This window comes from Bactrocera latifrons, unplaced genomic scaffold (assembly GCF_001853355.1).
Source record: "Bactrocera latifrons isolate USDA-ARS-PBARC rearing strain unplaced genomic scaffold, ASM185335v1 scaffold_68, whole genome shotgun sequence".
Lineage (NCBI taxonomy): Eukaryota > Metazoa > Arthropoda > Insecta > Diptera > Tephritidae > Bactrocera > Bactrocera latifrons.
The window spans coordinates 1,133,336-1,158,284 of record NW_017537356.1 but is presented as its reverse complement, the minus strand read 5'-3'; the positions used below and the strand labels follow the sequence as shown (position 1 = coordinate 1,158,284).

The following is a 24,949-nucleotide window of genomic DNA, read 5'->3' as shown; positions in this document are numbered from 1 at the left end:
ACAAGAGTATATAATATTCGGTTACATCCGAACTTAACTCTACCTTAACTGCTTTATTTTAGCTTTGTCTTTTATTCTTATTTCATTTAATTCATTGGAGCTATTTGATAGAAAGTAAACACCGATCGGTGTGTATTAAAACATTCTCAAATAAAAGGAATCGATATAACAATACTACTTGATTAAAAGTTTGCATTTCGTTAAAGCTATCACTACTTTAATAAAAAAGAAATCGATAACATACTTTCTAACTTTCTTACTTACCTAAATGAGATATGTTTTTTCGCGTTACTAGAGGAGTTGTGTATGAGACTTTTGACATTTATGAATGTTACTATATTTTCTCACGTAATCAACGTCTACTAATAAGCAATACACTAGGACTCTTACGATTCCTCCCTTTTTCGGTCTCACTAACTTACACAGCTGAAATCATAAATTTATCCAATAAAATATTACAACAGCCTAATCGGCAATGAAATCCGCAAAATGTGCGCTTCACTGCTTTCGCAGATTGGCAAGCAACACACCGCCTCAGAGAAAAGGGATGAGGCGAAAATTACTCCTTTAGTAAAATGTCAGACAATAATGTCAAATTTATAACGAAGGCGCTTCGCAAAAACACTTCATGTATCCTTTGGTTTTATTTCCGATGCCATTTGATGGCTTTGAAGATCGGACAATCATTGCGATGATCCAATGAATTTATGAGTATATACAAATTTGACAGTGTCAATGAGGCAATAAAATTGGATATCATTCCATCATGTGATCGAAGAATGCCATGGGCTAAATATATGTTTAGAATAACTGAATAGAAGGGTATGACAGTCTGATGACTTTTACGACTATTGATTGCAGTTTTCAGAAGATCGCACACACTATTTATGCTATCATATTTTTCGTTCCATTATTATTCGTGTCAATAAAATATCAAATGTCACAGCAAGAAATCGATTTCCCAATATCTTAAAACGTTGATTCCACTACCACGTATGTGCATACGAAATCGAAGCCTTCGTGTGCCCCTCTTACACGAGCCTTAATACTTATTTCATGAAACCATTCTATTAATATCAGTATGTATTCATATATTTATTTCTTAATAACATTTATGCAACAAACAAGCTCTTAGCAGCTTTAAATTCTTAATATATACAAAAAAATAAATGCAGCATTTCCATGTATGGATTGTTTTGAAAATATCAAGCGTACAAAAATATATCTGAATCGGTCATTGACACTAAGGCATCTTAAATAGGAAGACGAATGTCCTGGACTATCACTTTATATAGGTTCTAATTTTGGTCTACTTCATCGTGGGCATGGCTACCGCCGCCTGCGTGTGCGTCACATCGGTTTCGCGCCACAATTGAGTTACGGTCTTGGTTTGTGTGTAGAATTTGATGCCCATTTTACCATAGAAGTGGTGATCTCCTCGGAAGGAGCCACGTGTGCCGGTGAACGAGAACATGGGTAGAGGTACGGGTATGGGTACGTTCACACCTACTTGACCTACATCGATTTCGTTGACGAACTTGCGAGCAGTTGCGCCATTAGTGGTGAAGATTGCTGTGCCGTTGCCGTAGGGATTTGCATTGACGGTTTGAATAGCTTCGTCGAGGGTATCGGCTTTTAAAATTACCAAGACGGGTCCAAATATTTCCTCTTTGTAGCACTCCATATCGGGTGTAACATCAGAGATGATGGTGGGGCCAACGAAGTAACCTGCTTCATAGCCAGGTACCTTGACGTTACGTCCATCTAGAATGAGTTTAGCTCCTTCCTTTACTCCAGATTCAACAAGATCATTAATACGTTTCTTCGATTGTTCACTGATGACCGGACCCACATCAGTGCCGGGCACATGACCAGCATTCACCTTCAATTTCTTGGCGCGCTCAACCAAATCTGGAATCCATTTCTGTGCTTCGCCAACAAACACAGCAGTGGAAAGTGCCATGCAACGTTGACCCGCAGCACCAAAAGCGGCACCAGCCAGTTGGTTCAAGGTGTTCTCCTTGTTTGCGTCGGCCACAATAACACCGTGGTTCTTGGCACCCATATTACTCTGCACACGTTTGCCATTTTTGCCAGCACGCTCATAAATATATTTGCCTGCAGCATCAGAGCCTACAAATGAAACGGCTTTGATTTCGGGCGCATCACAGATGAAATTGACAGCATCATGTTGACCGTGAATGACATTAACAACGCCAGGTGGGCAGCCTGCTTCATTTAACAGCTCCATCAATAGCATCGTCGAACCCGGCACTCGTTCCGAAGGCTTCAGAAGCATGGTATTACCACAGGTAATGGCAACAGGGAACATCCATAGTGGAATCATGGCGGGGAAGTTAAAAGGTGCAATACCAGCGGTGACACCCAAAGGCAAGACAAGCGAATAAGTATCCATATCGCGTGCCACGTTAGCCACAGTCTCACCCATGGCTAATGAGGGAATGCTGCAAGAGTGCTCAACTACCTCTGTTTTAATTATAAAATATTAAAAATATTGCCTGTTAATGCAAAAGTAGAAAGAATGGTAAAAAAAAAACTTACGCAATCCACGTAAAACGTCACCCTCAGCATCGGCAAGTGTTTTGCCTTGTTCCTTAGTTATGTTCTTAGCCAATTCACCCATATTCGATTTGATCAATGCTTGTAATTTGAACATAACCTGCTGGCGTGATAACACTGATTGCTGGCTCCACGATTTAAATGCTTTTTTGTTGGACTCCAAAGCTGCTTGCATCTCACTCTGTGTGCACTTGGGTACGCGGCTGATGACCTCATTGGTAGCGGGGTCGTGCAAATCGATCCACTCCTTAGTTTGAGACTCCACAAATTTGCCGTCGATGAATATTTTTGTAGTTGCTGGAGAAGAAGCGTAGCCACGCTTGGCCAACAAACGGAACTAAAACAAAAAATGAAAAGCAATTAGTATATTTTGCAGAATATTAACGTTAGGGAGGCGTCCTTGACCGTATTTGATTCATTGCCATCATATACAAAACTGAGTTCCATCCAACCCACACCTTAAAATTGTCATTTTAGGAAATTCCAAAATGACACCGATGACACCGTTTTGACTCAGTTGAGGATGTAAAAGCTGATTCGAAGAAGGATCTGTCATAGCGGCAGAGGATTTTTCCAAGTGCTATGATGACTAGAAAATTCATTGGCATAAATGTATCCCATCGGGAGGGGATAACTTTGAAGGAGATGAAATGGACACAATTCACCTTTCATTTTATAAATAGTAAATAAAAGCTAAATGTATTCCGAAACTGTCAGGTCTGTGAACTGTTGAGGTGTACAAATTTAGTTGATTTCAATTTTAATTGATTTGACATTGCACGGACTCAAGAGCAAAAGTCAAATTCCTTGGGTAAATGCATTAAATCGCATCACACAAGCTTATCAATGAAGGAATATACTAATATTATGTACTATACATGCATAGAGTATATAATAAAAAAGTAAGCACTCTCAAGCAGCGAAAAGTTTACTCCAATGCATAATACACATAATGCTACACTATCACATTTATCAATTTGATCACAGTAGTGTATAAAAAAAAGCTGTACGTACTCAAATTGTTAAACCAAAAGTAACAGATATATATATGTATAATGTATTATACTTGGTATATATACATATATGTACATGACCTTGACTATATCTGCATACATAGCGTATTCTTTCCACTTGTTATGTTGATTTGTGAACTGGCGTACATACCGGTTTATTATCATTTTTCCATATACTATATACACATATGTATATAAAGAGTCTAAGTAATATATAGTATGTATGAATGCCCTGCAGGAAAATATCGTTATGGGCAGTACAACAATTTGCTTCAGTTAGTTTGCTAGTGCTGCAATTCAAATCTCGCCAGTTGCTAATTTCACATTCTAAAATTTAATAACACCAAGATCTGTTATTTATTATTTCTTTCTCGCAAATGACTAACTAAAATTTGATATTTATTATTATCAATTATGTACTAAGTACTTATACCTCTATAATTTCAGTTTTGACCGGCGCGAAAATCGAATTCATAATTTACCGACCGGCAACCAGGCACTCAGCACATGTCGCTCTTTTAGTCGGCAGCAAGGTAAGCATAATTAAACATATGCTATATCTATTTACTCAATTAAAAACACAAAAACAATACATAGAATATTTCCATCCAGCCGCCAGGCAACTGCAAGCAGTGGTCGTGCTCTACCCACAAATAAGTTACATAACATTATTGTGATAATGATTTCACTGCCACGCGTTGCCTCGAGCAAAATAAACACCAATATAACAATTGTTGAGCTGAATTTTTGATATCTCAATAATGCGGCTGGATGTTAATTGCTTACAATACAAAGACAACTTCATTCATACAATTATTATTATTAGTATTATATTCATGTATGCACATTTCATATTACGCCGTTTAATATAAAAGCCTCACCTCAGCGCCAATTAAACGAGCCAAAGACATCTTTACAGTAATTAACCACGTCACAGCAGAAATATTAAATCAAATTGTGTTTTGTCGAAGTACTGACAAAATGTGACTGAAGCAACCCGCACAATGGCTCCACTAGAACTAAAAATTCTTGCGACTAGCGCCCACATGAACAGCGATTTGTGATTTCTAGCCAGCCAACAGCGGCAGCTGAGTGAGCGGACGACGACAAGGGGCCAACTTGGCGGTAGCTCGCTCAGAGAGTCACTATTTATTTATTAACGTATACGAAACCATATAGAAAAGGCCTGCGCGAAAAGTGGTGTTGCTCTTGAATGCGCCATCAAAGCATTCCATGTGAAAACTCCTTAATATTCAAATTGGTGATGATTTTGCGTGGAGTCAGTGTAAAGAATATTAACTAGCATGGCCTTTAAAAGTAAAATTTTCCGTACCGCGCTCCGTTTGACTTGCTTGCTTATCTCAAACAAGAAATTCATAAATTGAATCTATAAATAATTGCACGCGTCTCTATTATTTTGCTTGACGATCACAGATAATATGTGTATACACTATATACATATGTATATATCTGTATGTGCATCTACATATGAGTATTGAGCGATCATAAGCAGCTAATATGAGCACATATGTATATGTATGTATATATAACAATAGCAGAGGCTCGTGTTCGCGTCTACATATCCATGTGTTAGAGAAATGGGGGCCTGCCAACAAATGGAACATTGTCATTATCTTGTTTATGAGTTGTGCGACAATTGGCAGGTTTTACGCGTTTATACCCTGAACAGGGTGTATTGAGTAAGAAATGCGGCATGATGTATTTTCCAAGGCAATAGTCTAATCTCCGTGGGAGTTGTATGTAAAGCTTTTTCGTTTTTCAAGAAACTTCATGAGCTATTTTCCAAGGCAATGGTGCAGAGAAAGAGGAAGGCCTCCACTCCATTGGAAGGACCTGGCCTCGCCAATTGGCGCCACCTTGTGAAAAGAAGAAACGACTGGCGCGCTGTTGTTAACTGGGCTATAACCGCATAAGCTGTTTCCACGACAGTAAAAAAGAAGAAGAATGGTTCAATCTCCAAAGAATTTGTTTAGATCCGATCACTATAGCCAATACAAAACAACGGATAAAAATCAAGTTCTTTTATGGAAACTTTTTTATTTGTGAAAAGAATTCTTGCTAGTTCAGGTTATAGATTGGCTTAAACAAGTTTTTTGATTGCTTTCTTAGTTAGTAATACGAAAATATTAACCACAACAACGGCTTTTGATTATTTATCCCTGAAAAAGACACCCATTCGTTTCACATCAGTTCGTTTCGCACAGCCACCATAAGAAGTAAGTCCTAGCTACTCTAATAACATTACATTATGAGCAAGGATGTGCCATAACAAACGCAGCATTGCCAGTCGCATTTGTTAAGTGAGTCAAAAACTGCCGGCCAAAGCACAGAATGCCTGATGACAAATCGCATAACTCAATTTGGAGCGAAGGCAGTAACACTCTCTTTTGTAATAAGGTGCTCTCACTGCAATTTATTGTGAGCGCGGAAAGGAATACAAGTAATACGTCCACAGGTCCTTTTTATTGATTTTTCGTTGCCGAGTAGAAAAAGAAAACTCGAAGTATTTGTCAAATACTCAACTCAAGTGGCTGCCAGTGAACACTTATCGACGAGTACACACAAAATTAGCATATTTGACACGAATTGGCGACTGGTGATTTGCGAAAATTGTTGGGATTGCAAGACATCAAGAATTACTGCTTAGGAAAATTTCCGAAACACAATAGACTTCAGTGAGAAGTGATTGCAAGAAAACTGAAAAAAGAAATGTTTGCATTTAATTGTGTTAAGAAACTGTGACTTCTCGTTGGAGTTAACGTAGTGAAAACAAACCATTCAGTATTAAAAAGGATAAACATACAAAATCGTCCTTCAACAACATTCCATCTGGTCATGAAATTACTTTTTAACAAAAAGTGTATTCGGTATTGGAAACGAGTTTCCAAAATCTAGTGCAAAAAGGTGGTAATATAATTGAATGTCTCAACCTGCCCCACACAAGGACTGGCGACTAACGAAAAAAATCTGTAAGCGCTCGGAGGGAGCCCTCAAAGCGAAATCCGCCTACTTTATAGCAATTCATCACAGTTATCTTACAAAACAGCCGCTCATTGTACCCTCTTCTACTTAATTTCCTGTCGTGCCACAGAATATTGTTTAATCAATAACGAATAGAGCGATTGGTGAACGTGGTGGTTACTACGTTACAACCACCGACACCCGCTTTTTGAGCTGCATGTGTGTGTGTAGCAAATTTGAAGCTAATAATATTTCACCCACCCTCGCAATGCTAAGGCATTCTCAAACTACTTAGACCAAACAAGTGTACGTTAGCCAGTCTTTTCACACCAACTCAGCGCCGGAAATTGCATCCTAAACATGTACAAGACGGTGCGGCATGGCGAAAACAGCCTGCAATATACAATACTGCCACAAAATGATGATTTTCGAATTGAGGGCAAGCTATCTAGTGCCGGCAGTAACTGCAGTTCCAATACTGGACGCAAAGGAAAGGCGCGTCGACCCAGACGACGTTCATTCTTCGCTTACTTGGGATTGATTTTCATTTGTACCGTTATTGTGGGCGCAGTATTGATACCGTTCTTGGTCTCAGCCGAATGCCTGCCCAACCCTACGGAATGGTTCTTGAAGACAAAGGCAGCACTAATACACGGAGGCAACATTAATGGGTTGCATAGAAACAGCGGCGGACCAAGAAAAGCCGGTGCAAATGGCATTGTCAGTCCACAACATGCGCCGCTACAGAACAGCGCCGCTAGCATTGGCCAAAAGGTGGAAATTATCAATCGCGACGGCGTGGAGAAAATAATTTTGCGCGTCAATAAAACACAGGCGCAGCCAAATATAAATGTGACTCAAATAAGACCCATTGCTTATGGTTCAGACAAAGAACAGCCTATTCCTCCTATTGATGGAAAAACTTCTTCGGCAAACGTTGAATCGCAAACGGCCATTGAGGCTAAGGATGGACTCCTCACAACTACAATGCCGGAATTGAGCAAGGATGCACTGCAGGATGTGCATATCTCAGCTAACAATGCAACAGTCAAAAAGGCGTCGGATGGAACCAGTAATTTCGTCACAGAAGTTCGGTTCGAATCGGACAGTATTCAGCCCCCCAAGATCGTAGTAATCACCACACAACGTACACAGCTCCCACAGAATGTGGATGAAGTCAGTAGCAACAGCAATACAGAGCTGGACTCCAATGCAAATAGCGTTCAAGTGCCCAGTCGCATAGCTCAAAATATTCCAACAGCCGCAATACGTCCAACAACGTCCTTCTCCACAACAAGCATATATTCCCCACATGCACCGGCGGCTGCCTCCATGGCGGTGGCATCGTCAGCCAATGCTAATCCGATTTCCAATCAAAGCTCCACCATACCCACCATTACGACACGCATAATGCAATTGCCGCTGCTGAAATCTACAGCAAAGAAGCCGATCATACCGCCCGTGCTGGTGCGCACCAACTCAGAAATTGTACCACAAAACCAAAACAGCAATAAAGCGCCATCCGAAGGCGTTGGCATTGCCGCTGATTTCAGTGGAACCGATGTATTGGAGTCTATTAAGGTGAACGCGGAAACAAAGAACGCAGCCTGGATTCAATCGCATTGGCCATACATTGATCCGTCAACATATTTCCAATGGACTGTAAGCATAATCCCGTTTTGACATTACAATAATTGTAGATGATGAGTGTGGACTTGCTTTAAACTCTCAATTAGTGTTGCGCTTTTGAAATTGTCCCTAGATCGAAAATTTGCTAAAATTAAGATCCTAAATATTGGGTAGTCGAGAAAGACTTTTCGTATTTCTAATAAAACTTCAACTTATTTTTTTTTTTTTTATATTTATACTAACAAATACATATTTTTCTTCTCATTCATTATTCCATCAGTGTAAAACTTTCAACTGCACCGACATCTATTGAAAAAGTACGAAAAGACGTTTTCGACTACCATATGATTTCTTGCAAAATATTTTTGAACTTATAAAAGGGCAGCTAACAAACTCAAAGACTATATTTTTAGAAACATATATTATTTCTTAATGCCATGCATTTCTTATGGAACCTTACGCAAACGACATGCTTTTTGTTGGAGTTATGACCTTAGTTCTTTATTAAAAGCGTGTGAATAATTTATTATTATAAAATTTATGCTCACTTATGCCTATGCACCTGCACATATACATACATATACTTATATACTTAAGTCATTAATACATATACACATATCTATTTTTATACTTACATGGCGCTGCTACAAAGGGTTACAAGGAGGATAGCGTTCTGCTGCCCGCTTTGCTGGGCTTCGCCTTAATTGGCATGATTCTAATCATTGCAATTTGCTTGATAGCACGCAACAAGCGCGCCATCGTTTCATCGGTGCGCAAGCGAAAGCGCAACGTTAGTATATCGGTTACCCGGAGCAGCACAGCTACAAACTTCTAACTAATTTTCTTTGTGTTTATTCGTAGGATGTGGAGAAGGCCTGCGCCGACGATAACACAACGCTTTTGACTAATGCAAATCTCTCCGATGAGGATTAAATGCGGCACCAACAACACCACACACATTTTGTTGGCAGTCAAACACAAACACACCACATGTTCCCAGCCGGAACAACCTGCCATTAAAGAGGGCGCAAATAAAACGACGATCGGTCGTGACCACCATTGCCGCGCAAGTGGAAGCGGGAGTATTGTGCCGTGTAAACAGATTCGCTACTATTTGTTTTATCGTAGGGTTTATTTTCTCCCAAGTAAGCAAAGCTCACACAGGACACAATCAGCATTATTAAGTGAAGGTATTACCTATAGATGTGTTGATAACACGCAAGAAACCATTAGTATTACCTAATTGCATATAGCATATAGCGAACAAACAGGCTAGCTATGCAAGCTTAAGAAAATTACATGCATACATACGCGTATGCATGCACAGCAGTGCTATATTTGTAGGTCCCACTGTATAAAATCAGAAACCCGAAAAAATGCGTATGCAATGTAATTAGAGAAAATTATGTAATTGAGTATTAAATTGAAAACTTCACCAAATCACAAGTAGTATAGACATACAAACGTAAGCCTGCATATAAATATGTATAAAGACAAAGTAAATATCGCAAACGTCCGCTGTATTTGACAGGCATACGAGAAAATGCATTTTTCTTTGCGCCAGTTGACACGCCTCAAAGTAGACTACATGCAACGCCAGTATCTATAATACCTTTAACCTGCTTGTGCCATCTGCAAACATACACACACACATAAGTACATAAGTGAAATCAGGCTTAGAACTCTTGTAAAAAACAACAACTAAATTTAGATATTCAATTCGCGCTGATCCAATGGCTTTATATGTATGTAACGCTAAACGGGTACAGCCGCATATGTATATGTATATTCACACACACACACACACACACAACTGTATAACTGTATTCGCCTCGAAATTGTATTGTTGAAACAGTGTAGTTATCGAACAGAAGAAGAGCAGAAATTTGAAAACTATTTTTGTAAGACGATGTGATAGTAAGTAGACAAGCGTAATTAGTGTTAACACGCACATATACAAAACACATGCAACAACAACTAAACTAAATATTTATGTACTGTACAGAGATACCAACACATACGCAAACACACAAAAGTTCGCATTGCCATAACAGCGGGTGTTTGATCTAGACGCCTACTGCCCATTTTTTTTTATAATATTTATTGATATTTCAAGATTATAAAAAACTGAAAAATACTTCGCGCGCTTAATTTACATAGTTCGAGTTTCCGTAACGGTAACTACCTTGGAAATCATGCAACATTTCGCAGCTACTTTCAGGATTCTGCAATTGTTCCAATAACAGTGGAGGGAGGGAGTGCAAACTTTTGTGTATGGGTGTATGTGCGCTTCTTATGGCATATTTAAAGTTAGTTCAGAAGTTGCGCACACACATATGCGCGCATATAAACCGTTAGGTATGTAAATGTAAACTATTTATGCAAAGAAGTGTTAAATCAAGTGAGATATACATATGTGTACATGTATATTGTAGTTTGTAAAAATGTATGTGATTGATTTGCATTTTGCATTACTGTTCGTACGCATGCCACATGCCACACATACATAACTATACCTATAAATTGCTTATACATACCTACATACAAATATTGGCACATAAGTTTGAATAAATGTTAAATTTAAGTGCAACATCACACGAAACTATTTATAAGTAAAGTGCATACACACACACAGTATCCTATATCAATGATACACACACATACATATTTACATATTTACTTACTTAGTTATTTACATATATGCTGATACTAATAATGATAATGCAGCAAATTAGCAAAGCGAATGCAAGCAGCAAATGAAATAAGTGGTTACCTAATTGTTGACAACAACACACAAACACACACCACCACATATATATAAGTACTACATCTGAAAATATAAACCTAGCTAAATGCATACCCACTGATCACACAAACCATAAATGTAATTAGCAAAGAAATTGGCAGCAATCAAATACATATATGTACGACTTTCGTTGGCCGCTTTTACAAAAACAATAATAATAGTGTATGCGCACATGTTTCTATTTATACATATATAAGTGCAGTTTGTAATTCGCAAGTATCGTGTGTAACTCTGAAAATATGTATGGAGGAGACCTTCATCTCGCCGAAGTCCCTACACATGACAACAACAAAACAACAACAGCAAAAATGTTATTTTTGATTAGTTAAAAGAGTTGACAGCGAATACAATTTAAAGTACATAAAACCCTTTCCAACCAAATATATACATATAAACACAATAATAAATCAAAAATTGGTTTTATTTGTTTTAATTGGCTTAAAAACGTGTTCCCACAGTGGACCAAGGGTAATGAAACAACTTACAAAATGTTCCTGTAAACTCTCTAATAATTGTATTTTGTAGTAGCTAATGAATCATGTGTTTGAACTGTTCCGCTCTTGGCTTTGTTACGACACACAACCCAAAAACATCTTCAATATTTGTTGAAATTATAAACAATATAACCAGTCCTCATCAGATTATCATATCGACTTCAGCATGAGCCAGTGCGATAGGTATGAAATTTTTCTTTCATTTGACACCAAAATTATCAAAATCGGTTCACATTTACCCGAGTTATTCCCATTCAAAGTCTCTTTGTTTCACATACTCTGCTCTGCTCTGCCGATGTGGGCAGCGCTGCTGGGGATCTGCGATTTTTGTAAATTACAAAATTGCCGATTTCTACCAGGCGACCATAAACGTGCAGCAGGTGGATGCCAGAAAAAATTGCCTGGTACATGTAGATATGTATTGCCCATTTTTACCACACGCCCGAAAGTATGCAGCAGGTGAATGCCAGAAAAAAGTGGCTAGTACATGTACATATGTATGCGGCCGGCCTGCAGATATGTATGTGTACATGTGGGCGACATGGATAACGGTACCGCCCAAGGGGAAGTGTATAAACCGGAACCGGAAATGCATCAGTCACCAACCCAAACCGGATGTAAAATTCCGGAAACGGATGTGTATGGACCGGAACCGGAAATGCGGTATGCACCAACTTAAACCGGAAATGAATCGCCGGAAACGGAAGTAAATAACAGGATATGAGAGGTGGAGCATCCGGTTGTCGCGACTTCCGTTTCCGGTAATTTATATCCGGTTGGAGTTGCTGCCTGATGTGTTTCCGGTTCCGGTTTGTGAACATCCGTTTCCGGATATTTACATCCGGTTTGGGTTGGTGACTAATGTATTTCCGGTTCCGGTTTATGCACTTCCCCTTGGGTGGTACCGTTATCCATGTCGCTTCCGTTGGGCCACATGTACACATACATACCTGCAGGCCAGCCGCATACAAATGTACATGTACTAGCCACTTTTTTCTGGCATTCCCTGCTGCATACTTTCGGGGGTCTGGTAAAAATGGGCAATACATATCTACATGTACCAGGCAATTTTTTCTGGCATCCACCTGCTGCACGTTTATGGTCGCCTGGTAGAAATCGGCAATTTTGTAACTTGCAAAAATCGCAGATCCCCAGCAGCGCTGCCCACGTCGGCAGAGCAGAGTAGTTACGACTTTGAATGGTCATAACTCGGCTAAATCTGAACCGATTTTAATGATTTTAGTGTCAAATGAAAGGAAATTTTAAGCTTTATATATCTGCTGTTTCTAAAATAATTACACAGTGCTTTGTTTTTTACTACGCTACCACAAAGCCAGTAGCTTATGTATATTCTGTAGAGGATACATATTCATTTATAAATTTACAGATTACCACAAATTCAGAAGTAATACTACACAACTACAAATATAAGCCTACATATGTATATCGTGCGTAAATTTCAATTACCTTATAAGCCGGAAAATTGTAACGCATAATACAAAACATAAGTTAGCTTTTGCGCCTAAAGATCTACTCAATTTAAATCATTAATAAAGTATATATACATACATATAAATTATAATTAAAACTACTATTATTGTTTCACGCACTTCTCATATCATTTCTGTATATTTTTCTCCTTTTGAGCGTCCGTGTGCTGTTTCACGAACTGATTGAAGTTTTGTTCCTCCACATGGTCTGCATTAAAGGTAGGTGCTTCTTCTTCTCGACCCTCTTCGTCCTCTGAACTCTCATTTCCAGGATGCTTCAAATAAATATCAGACAATTCTCGTCCAAGAGCAACCTAAATACAACACATTTAATGATATGCACATAATTTCAAAATTAATCATTACATACTTCCTCTACAAAACTACCCAAAGGTACTTCGCTTCCTTCACCTTTGCTCTTTGCGATCGCAACCAATTTATCTTCTTTGATTTTCGCCTCTTCAGCTATTTTCGCTTCTCGTAGTTTGATGTATTCTGCTTTATACTCCCTGCGAACAAACAAATAAAGCATAATTAAAATCAAATTTGTACATTTTTAGAACAATTTCCATTACCGTTCGTATTCTTTCGCACAATCGCCCACTAAATCATAAAATCGATCAAATCCAATGCCCGTTTTCGACGACACCCCACAAGTTCGTAGATTGCGATAGAACTCATCGAGTGTAAGGGACATGGTTCTTGTCAAATTACTGATATAGTTTTGTTCTTTTTCTAGTGCTTCCTGGAAAGCTTCGAAATCGCTCATCCACTCGACAGCAAAATCATGATCTTGCACATCTATCTGTAAAATATACAATAAAATTTCATGAGATATCGACTTTGCTTTTTCATTCTACCACACTCACCTTGTTGAGTGCCACAATGAAAGGCAGGCGTGCTTTGTACAATATGGAGCAGGCATACAACATATTCGACATGAATGTTGTCGGGCTAATAGAACGCACAACATCCATCACATAAACTACAACAGTTGGAAACATGGTAGCTAACGCCTCAGTGATTATCGTGCCGGAAGCTGACCATGTAAATACTTCGATTTGTCCAGGTGTATCAATAATGCAAAACTTGTGACCCTGCTGTCCAGCGCGCCTTATTAATTCCACCACTTTTTCAAATTTAGTGGCAAACAAATTCAATGAGGTGACAATTCCACCGTTCGGACCAAGTTTATACTGCTTCATAACTTCTTTGTAGTTGACGGTATCTCTGATGTCAATATTAGCATGGTAAGGAGTTTCACGACATGCAGGATCAAGATTTATCACATACGGCTTGAAATGATTAAATGAAAGCTGAGTTAGTTTCTGAACAAATGTGGTCTTTCCAGACCCAGCCATGCCAAGCACAATCATGCATACTGGTGTCGCTACTGGTTCATGCCCGGCTGAAATTGATGCTTCTTCACTAGTTGATGAACTAGCCTTGAAACTAGAACTCGCCATTATTTAATATATTTGCTAAAATATATGAAATTATATTAATTGCGAAATATACTTTGCAAACAAAAAACGCGGTGTAAAATGCGAGATCAAGAGATGCCGTTCTGGTAAATTCTATATAATAATAAGTGAACTGCCACTTATTTTTTTTTTTTTTTTTTTTTTTTTTTTTTTTTTTTTTTTTTTTTTTTTTTTTTTTTTTTTTTTTTTTTTTTTTTTTTTTTTTTTTTTTTTGGATACACCTGCCCAATCTATTATTATTATAATTTTTGATGCATCTATTGGGCGTTGATAATTTGTTTGACTTTTTTTTTAATATAATTACTTCTAAAATCAAAAATATCGTCATATTCAATTCTATATATATCTTATAAAATTAAGTAAGTGTGGCAAAGTTATATATAACCTCAATTAAGGAACATATGCAAAACCAAAACAGCTGACTGTCAAATAGGTGAAGAAATCGGAAGTGTTCGAAATTTGTTTGTTATTTAACAAAATTAAAACTGAAATAAAAATTAAAAATAAAAAAAAGAGAAAATGTCTGGAAGATTAATCCTACGTCAGCTCTTTCGACAAGGCGTACTTGCAGAACGCATGCCTGTGTTTAAACGATATGAAAGTGCGTCAACAGCTACCGGTACGACCAGCACCACCAAGCAGCCAACATTCAATAAGGACACTTTAAAACAGCTTGTAAATACAAATAAGGTTGTAATATTTATGAAAGGTAATCCCGAAACACCAAAATGTGGTTTCAGCAATGCAGTGGTGCAAATACTGCGAATGCATGGTGTACAATATGACGCACATGATGTACTTCAAAGCGATGAACTGCGACAAAGTATGCCTTAATTTACAGTGCTTTCCAAACTATTTCTTATCAATCATTTTATTCATAGGCATCAAAGAGTTTTCCGATTGGCCCACCATACCTCAGATTTACATAAATGGCGAATTTGTAGGCGGTTGTGATATTCTATTGCAAATGCACCAAAGTGGCGATTTGATAGAGGAGCTAAAGAAGGTTGGCATAGAATCACTCTTACTGACAGAAGCTAAAAACGCAGAAAAGAGCTCTCCAAAAGATACTAAACCCGACCAATAGTAAAATCTTCGAATTATCAATAGCACTTTGGAAAAGTTGTTGGATATTTATGTAACTTTTGCGATATATTAAACATTTATTCTATTCTAATGTTAAATATAAATAAAATTGTGTTGAATTTAGTGTGATCACGCATTCAAAGTATTTTCTAGATGCTCTTCTGACGGTGGTTATATTCCGCAAAAGCAAGTAGCTCCAAGATTTTCACATAAATTTGAGTAGGATTACGAATTCCTAATATTTCCACACAATACTGGCGATGCTCGCTAAATACCATATTAGCAATTATAATGGCGATCGAGAAAGCAGCGCGATGATGCAGCTGTTGCACGGATGGAACACTTTTCTTCCGACGTGGTGCCATTTACAAGAAAATGTACATAAATTATTCAACAGATTTCGAATAAATATTAGGTTCGCTAAAAATGCACTAAACCTTCTCGAATTTATAAGAATAAAGCCGTTATTTTAACATGACATACTTTGTATATTATGTAACATACACATGTACATATGATGTACAAACTAAATAGCACAGTGGTTTTGTTACAAACATTTTCGAATAAAAAAATAAAACTTCGTATAACTTCAATTTTATTTTCGATTTACCTTTTCGACAATACATTGAATGTATTATTTACTTATTTTTCGATTAGTAATTTACGTGTGAATTATTAAAATATAATAAATATTTTCGCATTGGTTTCTCATATACATATATATTTATTTATATACCTATGTAGGCAATATCGTAACGACATTGGTGCGACATTTTTATTACGGTTGTCTTGCGGTCGGGTGAAATCGTTATTTTTTATCGGTCCCAACCGATACCATAAAAAACCCACCTTAATGAGAGTAAAATTTCAATGCTTTTTTCAATTGCATGGAAACTGCAACTATTATTTAAATATGCCTATATAATACAAACATTTCATACATGTCTAACGAGTAAGACTTTTTCTGCGTTAACATACATAACTGCCGTCACTTCAGCAATTTTGTAAATTTTTAATAATATAAACCGTTATACGAATAGTCGGAATAGTTTCTAAACAAAAACAAAAAAAAGAGTTGTAATGGAAATTAAAGTAGCAAAATATATGTATGTGTATGTATGTGTATAATACTATAACGTTCTCATTCAAGGTATGTATTAAGAATTTTGAATTGCTTGCATAATAGCATGTGAGTGTGGTGGTACTGCATGATCTGAATAAATGCCAGCATGAAAGATAAGTTCTTTTTACAAAATACCAATGCCATTTCTAAAAATGTCTTGTATGTAATTGTCTTTCTATTCTCCATTGCAATAAATAAAAAGAAAAAACTGGTATTTTAACTAAAAACCTCAATTTCAGATTTGCATCTTAACCGAATTTAGCTGCATGAGACATTTTACAAATATCAGATTGCTATGCGATTGATAGACGTTCCATAAATGACCCTTCTAACAGAAATTCATTGCTATTTGTTAGTATATCTATAAGCTGCTCAGATTCGCCAGTATTTATGCTAAAGGGGAAAAAAGACGAAATTTCTGGAAGCAATCCACTGCTATTGAATCCATTTAAGGTAGCCGGTAAGGAAGACTTGCGACGTCGCTCTACGCCATCGATCATTTCAATGCTATTACATCTTCTTGTAGTGTTATCTATGAGAGGTCTTTTTTCACAGGTCCGTTCGTAGTAAATATCTGGTAAATCTTCAAAGTCCTGAAGTTCTAAACAACGCTGTAATTTGGCAATATTACTCAACAGTAAACGATGATTAAGATCTATCTGTGGAAAACCGCCGTGTTTGATTTCTAAAATAGGCATCCAACGGTAATAACATTGTTCCCATATTGCCAAATCAACCATGCGATGTTGCGGTTCCAAAAAGCGGTCCTTTGGTATTGTGGAGGAGGTAACAAACAATTGCGGATTGATGGTTGTAAAGCGTTGCTGTTGCCCCTGTTTGATTGAGGAAATTTGTGCGAGTCCGGGTAGCATAACAGCACCTGCTGGTATCGCTATCGAGCGACGATTCTGTTGCTCCTGTCGCTGACGTTGATAGAAAGGATTTGTAAAGAATACCTTATCTTTCTCAGCGAACTGTTCACCCCAATCCCAAACAGGACGCAGTACCAAGTTACCAAAATTAACCGCACGTGCTCGATCCGCTTCAGTATCAAATTGAAATGTATCAAATATAGGTAGAAAACACGAATCCCATAATGTAGTCAAATATGTTTGACTATACTCAAATTCGTCTGGGAATTGTTGCAACAACTGCCATACGCAGTCAAGAAACAGTAAGAAAATGGGACTTTCATCCTCTTCTGCTGTATCACCACGAACATGCCCCAATCTAGTTTGAAAAGGATGCTCTAAAGACACCCATTCCTTTTGTACCAAAGACTGAAACCCATCAATTGTCCGAAATAGAGGATCTAGTATTATTTGCGTCAGGCTCGAAATAATACAACACAAGTCCCGACCATTGGTTTCCTGCAATACACATGTTGTACCGGTTCGCAACGATTCTGCAGCTTCGCATGAATATCGTAAACACAGTGATACGTAGAAGAGCCAATTCGACTTTTCCACATTTGAAAGAAATTTAGAATCTTGAACCAGAAATTCTTGGGGACTTTCCGGAGTACAAAGGCGACGAAACTTTAGGTATGCTCTTTGCACATCTTGTATACTAGGAAGGCGATCCGTCAATTGTAGAAGTTTTAGCGCATGACGTGGATCACACTTTCTCACGAGTTCGAGGGTGACATTTTCCACTTTCGTGTCTTGCTGCATTGCTGGTTTCAATTCTGCTAAACGAACAAGAGATGCATTGCCATAACCATATACCCAAAATGCCGCTCGCGAATCGTAGAAGGCTCGTGATAAATCCAAGAAACGTTCAACTGTGCAGCATTTAGGAATGACAAAGTGGGGCGGTAGGGTGTACTTTGGGGCTTGCAACACGTTTTTTAATTGATGCACACTATCAGCACTTACGACTTGCCATTCGTTTGAACCACATCGTATTAACTCTCGCGCCCAGTCATTTTTTGTGCTGTACATAGTGACACTAGATTTTCCTAACATGGAATAATATGGCTCGCGATAACAGTACGCAAAACTTAGATCATGACGCGATGGATATGCAAAACGCGCTAAAGCTGAAGCAATCAGTTTTCCATAATCAGGGCCTGATCTTGAATTTTGGAAGGCGAACTTAAGTAAACGAAAATTTTTGCAAATAATGTGAAGGGCCGTAATACGATTACTCATCACTTTCTGTTGTGCATCGAGTTTTTTGCGTCTATTTCCTCCACTTAGTGCGCTTACACTGACTCTACCGCCCTCTGCCAGCTGGTACACATAGTCTATGTTATTTAGGGTAACATCGTTACGTTGCAAGTATAGATGCTCCTGATAGGATTCTTGGGGAGGTGTTTCCTGTTTATGTCGTTGTAGTGGCACAAATGCCATTTTGAAATTGGTGACACTTAACAACCCGAATATTGCCTGGCGGGACATATCGAGTTCAGAACCTTCAGTAGGTGCAGGCAAAATAGCAGAAAACAGATAAGCGGGTGCCGAAGCTACAACAAGTTCGTTAGGTAATAATCGTGGTTTAGCCAAATGAAGATCCCTCAGCTCTGTTGGAAGCCAATCATCACTACCTTCTTGGCGAGGAATCTAACAAATCGAAATTTAATTATTGAGTATAGCAACTCATAAAGAAAATGCACATTACGAGGTGATGTCATTTTTCCTCATAACGGTAGACTAAGTTCTATTGAATATAATCGACTTCAAAAGTATTGTATTATACTTACATCTCCAGGTGAGGGTGCAACATAACTCAAAAAAGTATTTCGCTTCCGGTCTGATATACTAGCCATGTTTGGTGATAATTGCCTTCAGTCTGCTTGTTGTCGACCTTCTTCCTATGTGCTATAATCAATGCTATAGATATTGTCACTAACGCTGGTTGAATTTTAATATTCAGTTAACACAATGTTGGTACTTAAATGTTTGTGGTTGCAATGTAGTGTTGGTTTTATCCGTTCTATCGCGTCACAAAGCGAAGTGATTTGTGGGCGGGCGTGTTGCAAACGCCAGAACAAGCACTGCTTCCGCCCTTTGCGTCAGCACTGTGCTTTAGATTAAATCTATTTTCTTTAATGTTTTGGTCGTTTTTCCTTGCTTTGCATGAGATAAGTAATGATAGTACTTCCCGACGAATTTGGCAATTTTTGTTTTCTTTATTCAGGTAGTGTCATCACAAACGTCATACCAAAGATTTAATAAATCTATATTCATTTTTCTTTTCACTGATTTTCAAAGGTTCACTTATGATGACATTTTGCAATTTTAAAGCATTTCAAATGCTAATATTTATTTTTCTGGACGAATTTCATACTTTTCAGTAGAATGAAGTTAAAAAAATTCACTTTCAATCACTTTTAGCTTATTTCCCAAATCACTTTGATCATTTGCTTTCATTGACATTCCTTGTTTAGCAATCAGGGTAGCATTTTCACTAAATTAATACAGTTATGATATCCTTAATTAAATTCATATTTTTTAAATTATTTACATACATTGTTTCGCATATTAGATATATTTGTAATGAATTATATTTAGGTGTTGAAAATTTTATTGATGCCAATGAAAATATATTTGCTTCACTCTTATTGAGTCTTTTTTACGGTCACGCACAATCGTAAGAGAACGTTGTCTCAAAAATAAGAGAGCGTAAAAATCTAGTGGGAAATGCGAACGTGGACTAAACGTCAAAGCAAACAGAGAAGAACAAAAACTCATCAGTAGGATTTAATTTTCGGTCACTTTGCTTTCATTTTTCGATGGAAGTTGCGGTAAATTTGGTTAAGAAAAAAAATCCAGAACGTTTTTATTACTTTTAAGAAATTATAAATAAAAAAAATTGCAAATTCACAAAATTCAAAACCTTGATTACAAAACGCTACTGCAAACAAAAAATAATAATAATAGGGATCATCCAAAATTCAAGAAGATAGTGAAAAGGTTTATGATTATTCGAAGATTTTCAAAATTTTTGGTGACAAAAAAATCTTTGGAATATTCTTTTGACCTTACCAATTGCTACACGCCTGTAGCACAAGTGAAATCACTAAATATTAAATCGGAATACCTTCTACAACGGGGTACATCAACTCGTTTTTCTCGTCGAGGATATTTTAGAAATAGTTTCTCAACCACAGACATGGTGAATTCAGAATCTTCTGTGAAATATTTGGAAATTCCTGATAAATCGGAAAGCGACAAAAAACATTATAAGTAAAAACTATAATACTTTCGGTTCATTTTTGAGTTTGACAGATTTTTTTCAGAACATTATTATTGAGTAATGGTATTCGAGCATTGCTTGTGTCGGACCCTACACCGGTGCCGCATTGTGGACTAACTTCTTCATCGTCCTCATCATCTTATGACTCCACGGGAGACTCTTGTGCTGAAGAGAGTAGTAGTACCAGTAGTGAAGATGAAGAATCTATGAGCACATCCACAACAGACAACGGTGAAAGTGATTCAGACTTGGAGTCAGAAGAAGGTTAGTCTTACAATGCATCATTTGAAATGTAAACTAAATCGACTGTACAGGTGACGAGAAATTGGCTGCTTGCGCATTGTTGGTCGACGTTGGCTCCTTCACGGAACCCACCGAATACCAAGGGTTAGCCCATTTCCTGGAACATATGATTTTTATGGGATCAGAAAAGTATCCAGCGGAGAATGCGTTTGATGCACACATTAAAAAATGTGGCGGATTTGACAATGCTCATACGGAGTTCGAAGAAACATGCTTCTATTTTGAGGTATCTGAAGAGCATTTAGACAGCAGTATGGATTATTTCTCTGCATTACTGAAAGCACCACTTATGAAAAAAGAAGCAATGACACGTGAACGTGATTCTGTTGAGTCCGAATTTCAGCAAATTGTACATGACGACGAAGTTCGCCGAGATCAACTTGTAGCTGCCTACGCTACACCAGGCTACCCACATGCCACGTTCCCGTGGGGTAATCTCAAAACTCTTAAAGATGGAATAAGTGATGATGATCTACATGCAATGTTACATGAATTTCAAAAGCGACATTACAGTGCTCATCGTATGTGTGTTTGTGTGCAAGCTCGTCTTCCCATCGACGAGTTGGAACAAATGGTTGTGAAACACTTCTCGGGTATTCCTAGTAACGATCTTCCGGGTTTAGATCTTTCGCCGTACAATTATCGAGACGCTTTCCGAAAGGAATTTTTCGAACAAGTATTTTTTGTTAAACCAGTGGAAAATATTTGTAAACTAGAACTTACATGGGTACTGCCGTCTATGATAAAGGTGTGTATATTGATAATTAAAAGTACTACATATATTTACTAATTAATACCTCTCGTTCTTATAGCAATATAAAACAAAACCAGATCAATTTATTTCACATTTGATTGGATACGAAGGAGAGGGCAGTTTATGTGCCTATTTACGGAAACGCTTGTGGGCATTGGAACTTACAGCGGGGATCGATGAAAGCGGTTTTGAGTCAAATTCCATTTATTCTTCCTTTGTTATCGGAATCTTTCTGACTGACCGCGGTTTCCAGCATCTCGACGAAGTAGGCACAAAATACGATTCTGTATTAAATTTAATTTTCTAATTTTTATTTAAGGTACTAGCTGCTAGTTTTGCCTTTATTAAACTCTTTGCCGGTTGCGGCCCGTTCAAAGATGCTTTCACAGAGTTGCAAAAAATTGAGGCGACTAACTTCCGGTTCGAATCTCAGCGTCCGGCTTTGGACAATGTCGAAAAATTAGCTGTAAAAATGAAATATTATCCACCCAAGGATATATTGACTGGCACTGAATTGTATTACGAGTACAATGAAGATCACATTCAAGATGTTGTAAAGCATTTAAACGAATTCAGATTCAATATAATGATCACCTCGCAACACAAATATGAAGGTATAACATATGACAAAAAAGAAAAATGGTTCAGTACTGAATATACCACAGTTAAAATGCCTCAAAAATGGCGTGAACTCTGGGAGAATTCAAAACCCATGCCAGAGTTGTTCCTGCCGAAGCCAAATCGTTTTATTTCGAATGATTTTCGTTTGCACTGGGAGGAAAACGGAAAACCAGAGTTACCGACTGCCCCTAAGAAAATACTTCAGACGGATATATGTGAATTGTGGTTTAGACAAGACGATAAGTTTCTCCTTCCTGAGGCTTACATGTACTTTTATTTTATATCACCACTATTGCGCAAGGATCCCAAAAAGTAAACATCACACTTTTTTCCATTGTAGAAAAATTTACTTATTTATATTAATGTCTACAGCGACGCTCTGTGTGCGCTTTATGAGAGATTAGTTAAATTCCGACTTAGTGAAGAATTGTATCCAGCCACAGTTGCAGGCCTTTCGTATCAATTCTACACTGCCGAAAAGGGCATTATACTAAAGGTATGTATACTTGACATCATTTTAGATTCACTACGATTAATTTACTATTTTATTTTGCATAATTGCAAGGTGAATGGTTATAATGAAAAATTGCATTTGCTTGTGGGCATTATAACCAAAGCTATGGTGTCAATGCGTGAACACATAACGGAAGATCAGTTTAATATATTCAAAACAGATCAGAAGAAATCTTATTTCAATTCGTTGATCAAGCCGAGAACTCTCAACAAGTAAGAAACTTGAAAACTTGTACACAGCCTAGCCCAGAAATCCGTATTGTTTATTTTTTAGGGATATTCGTTTAAGTATCGTAGAGCACATCCGCTGGCCCATTATAACTAAATATAAATGTTTAGATAGCCTTACATTAAATGATGTGTTGCATTTCTCCGACGCCTATACAAGTGAATTATATTTGCAGACACTAATGCAGGGTAATTTGACAGAGGAGTCAGCACATAATGTAATGAATTCCGTGTTAACTACTCTTAATTGTCGCAATATCAAGGAGGTATAGTAAATGTGAAGCACTACTACTAAAACTTTATATTTTTTAATATCTTGTTTCCTTAGACTAAATACATTGAGAATCGTACCGTCCAGTTGCCGCAAGGTTCTCACTTCATACGCTGCCGTTCTCTCAATGAAGAGGATGTGAACACTGTAATTTGTAACTTTTACCAAATAGGTCCGTGTTCTCTCCGAGTCGAAAGCATCTTGGACCTATTAATGATGTTTGTTGAGGAACCATTATTCGACACACTCCGTACGAAGGAGCAACTGGGATACTATGTTTCGGCATCAGTGCGAATGAACTATGGTATAATTGGTTACTCAATCGCTGTAAATTCACAGGAAACAAAGTTTAGTGCCGCTCATGTGGATGAAAGGATTGAAGTGTTTCGAGGAAAAATGTTGCAAATTTTGGAAGAGATGAGTGAAGAAGACTTCGAACATGTTCGAGAGTCCTTAATAAAAATTAAGCAGGTTGTCGATATATCACTCGCAGAAGAAGTGTCTCATAATTGGGAGGAGATCACATCTGAGGAATATGTTTTTGATCGAAGGCGGCGTGAAGTTGACGTTTTGCGAGCGTTAACTAAGCAAGACATAATCGATTTTTGTCTAAACAACGAACGAACAAATTTACGCAAGTTGTCAGTACAAGTAATCGGCAATAAGGACGCAGTGCGCTCTAAGCGTTCGGCTAAACGTGACGAGGAGAACTCTAATGAGGACAGCGCGAGCAGCAGTGGCAGTGAATCGGAGGTCGATGATGAAGAGCTTTTCAATGCATTAGCTAGCAAATTGGATGTGCGGTTCATACCGAAGGATGGGGATGCAACAACAATAGTAGACATTAAGGACTTTAAGGAAAACTTGCATATATACCCGATTACTAAAACTAAATTGGAAAATGGCACGGAGCGTTCGCCGATGGAAATAATAGAGGAATGTTAAAAAATCACGACGGAGGATAAGAGTTTTAAAGAGTTCTTGGAAAATCCGGTTACACATAGTGGACTGGCGGTGGTTCAAAATAAATTTAAAAGCAATGATGTGCCCTGCATTAGTAATTACCACTTTTTATTCGCAGTAGTTTAAAAAACTTAAATAATTTGAAAATTTTGAGTCAATAAAATGAATTCACTTACAGGTGAACATATTATATAAAGAAAATGGTACTAAACTCATTCATCACTAAATGGAGTACATGTGATGGAATTAATCGTTGGCCTTTTCTCTTAGGTATTTATACAATCATAAATTCATCCTGATTTTGTATTATTTGTAAAAAATATTTGAGTTGAAGTTGCTACGTGTTTGATCAAACAGCAGTAAGTCAAAAACTATTTTGCACCAGTTGTTGTAGACGTGTTGACATTTT

At 37.6% G+C, this 24,949-nt stretch overlaps 6 protein-coding genes across 6 annotated transcripts; 3 read left to right on the top strand and 3 right to left on the bottom strand.

Moving 5' to 3' along the window:
* Positions 1–1,070: 1,070 nt before the first annotated feature.
* LOC108975638 (probable methylmalonate-semialdehyde dehydrogenase [acylating], mitochondrial) lies at positions 1,071–4,642 on the bottom strand. The gene is made up of 3 exons (XM_018944283.1): positions 4,475–4,642; positions 2,563–2,917; positions 1,071–2,487 (listed from the first exon to the last, which is right to left on the bottom strand). The coding sequence occupies exons 1-3, from the start codon at positions 4,502–4,504 to the stop codon at positions 1,310–1,312; spliced, it is 1,563 nt and encodes a 520-aa protein (XP_018799828.1). The 5' UTR covers positions 4,505–4,642; the 3' UTR covers positions 1,071–1,309.
* Positions 4,643–5,561: 919 nt separating this feature from the next.
* On the top strand, positions 5,562–10,675 carry LOC108975639. Its single transcript, XM_018944284.1, has 3 exons — positions 5,562–8,237; positions 8,857–8,994; positions 9,066–10,675. Exons 1-3 carry the CDS (start codon positions 6,936–6,938, stop codon positions 9,135–9,137), a joined length of 1,512 nt encoding a protein of 503 aa, XP_018799829.1. The 5' UTR covers positions 5,562–6,935; the 3' UTR covers positions 9,138–10,675.
* Positions 10,676–12,810: 2,135 nt separating this feature from the next.
* LOC108975648 (GPN-loop GTPase 1) lies at positions 12,811–14,460 on the bottom strand. The gene is made up of 4 exons (XM_018944304.1): positions 13,864–14,460; positions 13,570–13,799; positions 13,365–13,503; positions 12,811–13,308 (listed from the first exon to the last, which is right to left on the bottom strand). Exons 1-4 carry the CDS (start codon positions 14,458–14,460, stop codon positions 13,123–13,125), a joined length of 1,152 nt encoding a protein of 383 aa, XP_018799849.1. The 3' UTR covers positions 12,811–13,122.
* Positions 14,461–14,824: 364 nt separating this feature from the next.
* On the top strand, positions 14,825–15,700 carry LOC108975668 (glutaredoxin-related protein 5, mitochondrial). Its single transcript, XM_018944338.1, has 2 exons — positions 14,825–15,301; positions 15,360–15,700. The coding sequence occupies exons 1-2, from the start codon at positions 14,998–15,000 to the stop codon at positions 15,563–15,565; spliced, it is 510 nt and encodes a 169-aa protein (XP_018799883.1). The 5' UTR covers positions 14,825–14,997; the 3' UTR covers positions 15,566–15,700.
* Positions 15,701–16,142: 442 nt separating this feature from the next.
* On the bottom strand, positions 16,143–20,137 carry LOC108975667 (myotubularin-related protein 10-B). The gene is made up of 2 exons (XM_018944337.1): positions 19,392–20,137; positions 16,143–19,251 (listed from the first exon to the last, which is right to left on the bottom strand). The coding sequence occupies exons 1-2, from the start codon at positions 19,455–19,457 to the stop codon at positions 16,981–16,983; spliced, it is 2,337 nt and encodes a 778-aa protein (XP_018799882.1). The 5' UTR covers positions 19,458–20,137; the 3' UTR covers positions 16,143–16,980.
* Positions 20,138–20,237: 100 nt separating this feature from the next.
* Positions 20,238–24,790, top strand: LOC108975666 (nardilysin). The gene is made up of 9 exons (XM_018944336.1): positions 20,238–20,877; positions 20,931–21,151; positions 21,202–21,938; positions 22,003–22,209; positions 22,264–22,877; positions 22,938–23,061; positions 23,131–23,291; positions 23,353–23,572; positions 23,635–24,790. Exons 1-9 carry the CDS (start codon positions 20,609–20,611, stop codon positions 24,520–24,522), a joined length of 3,441 nt encoding a protein of 1,146 aa, XP_018799881.1. The 5' UTR covers positions 20,238–20,608; the 3' UTR covers positions 24,523–24,790.
* Positions 24,791–24,949: the final 159 nt, after the last annotated feature.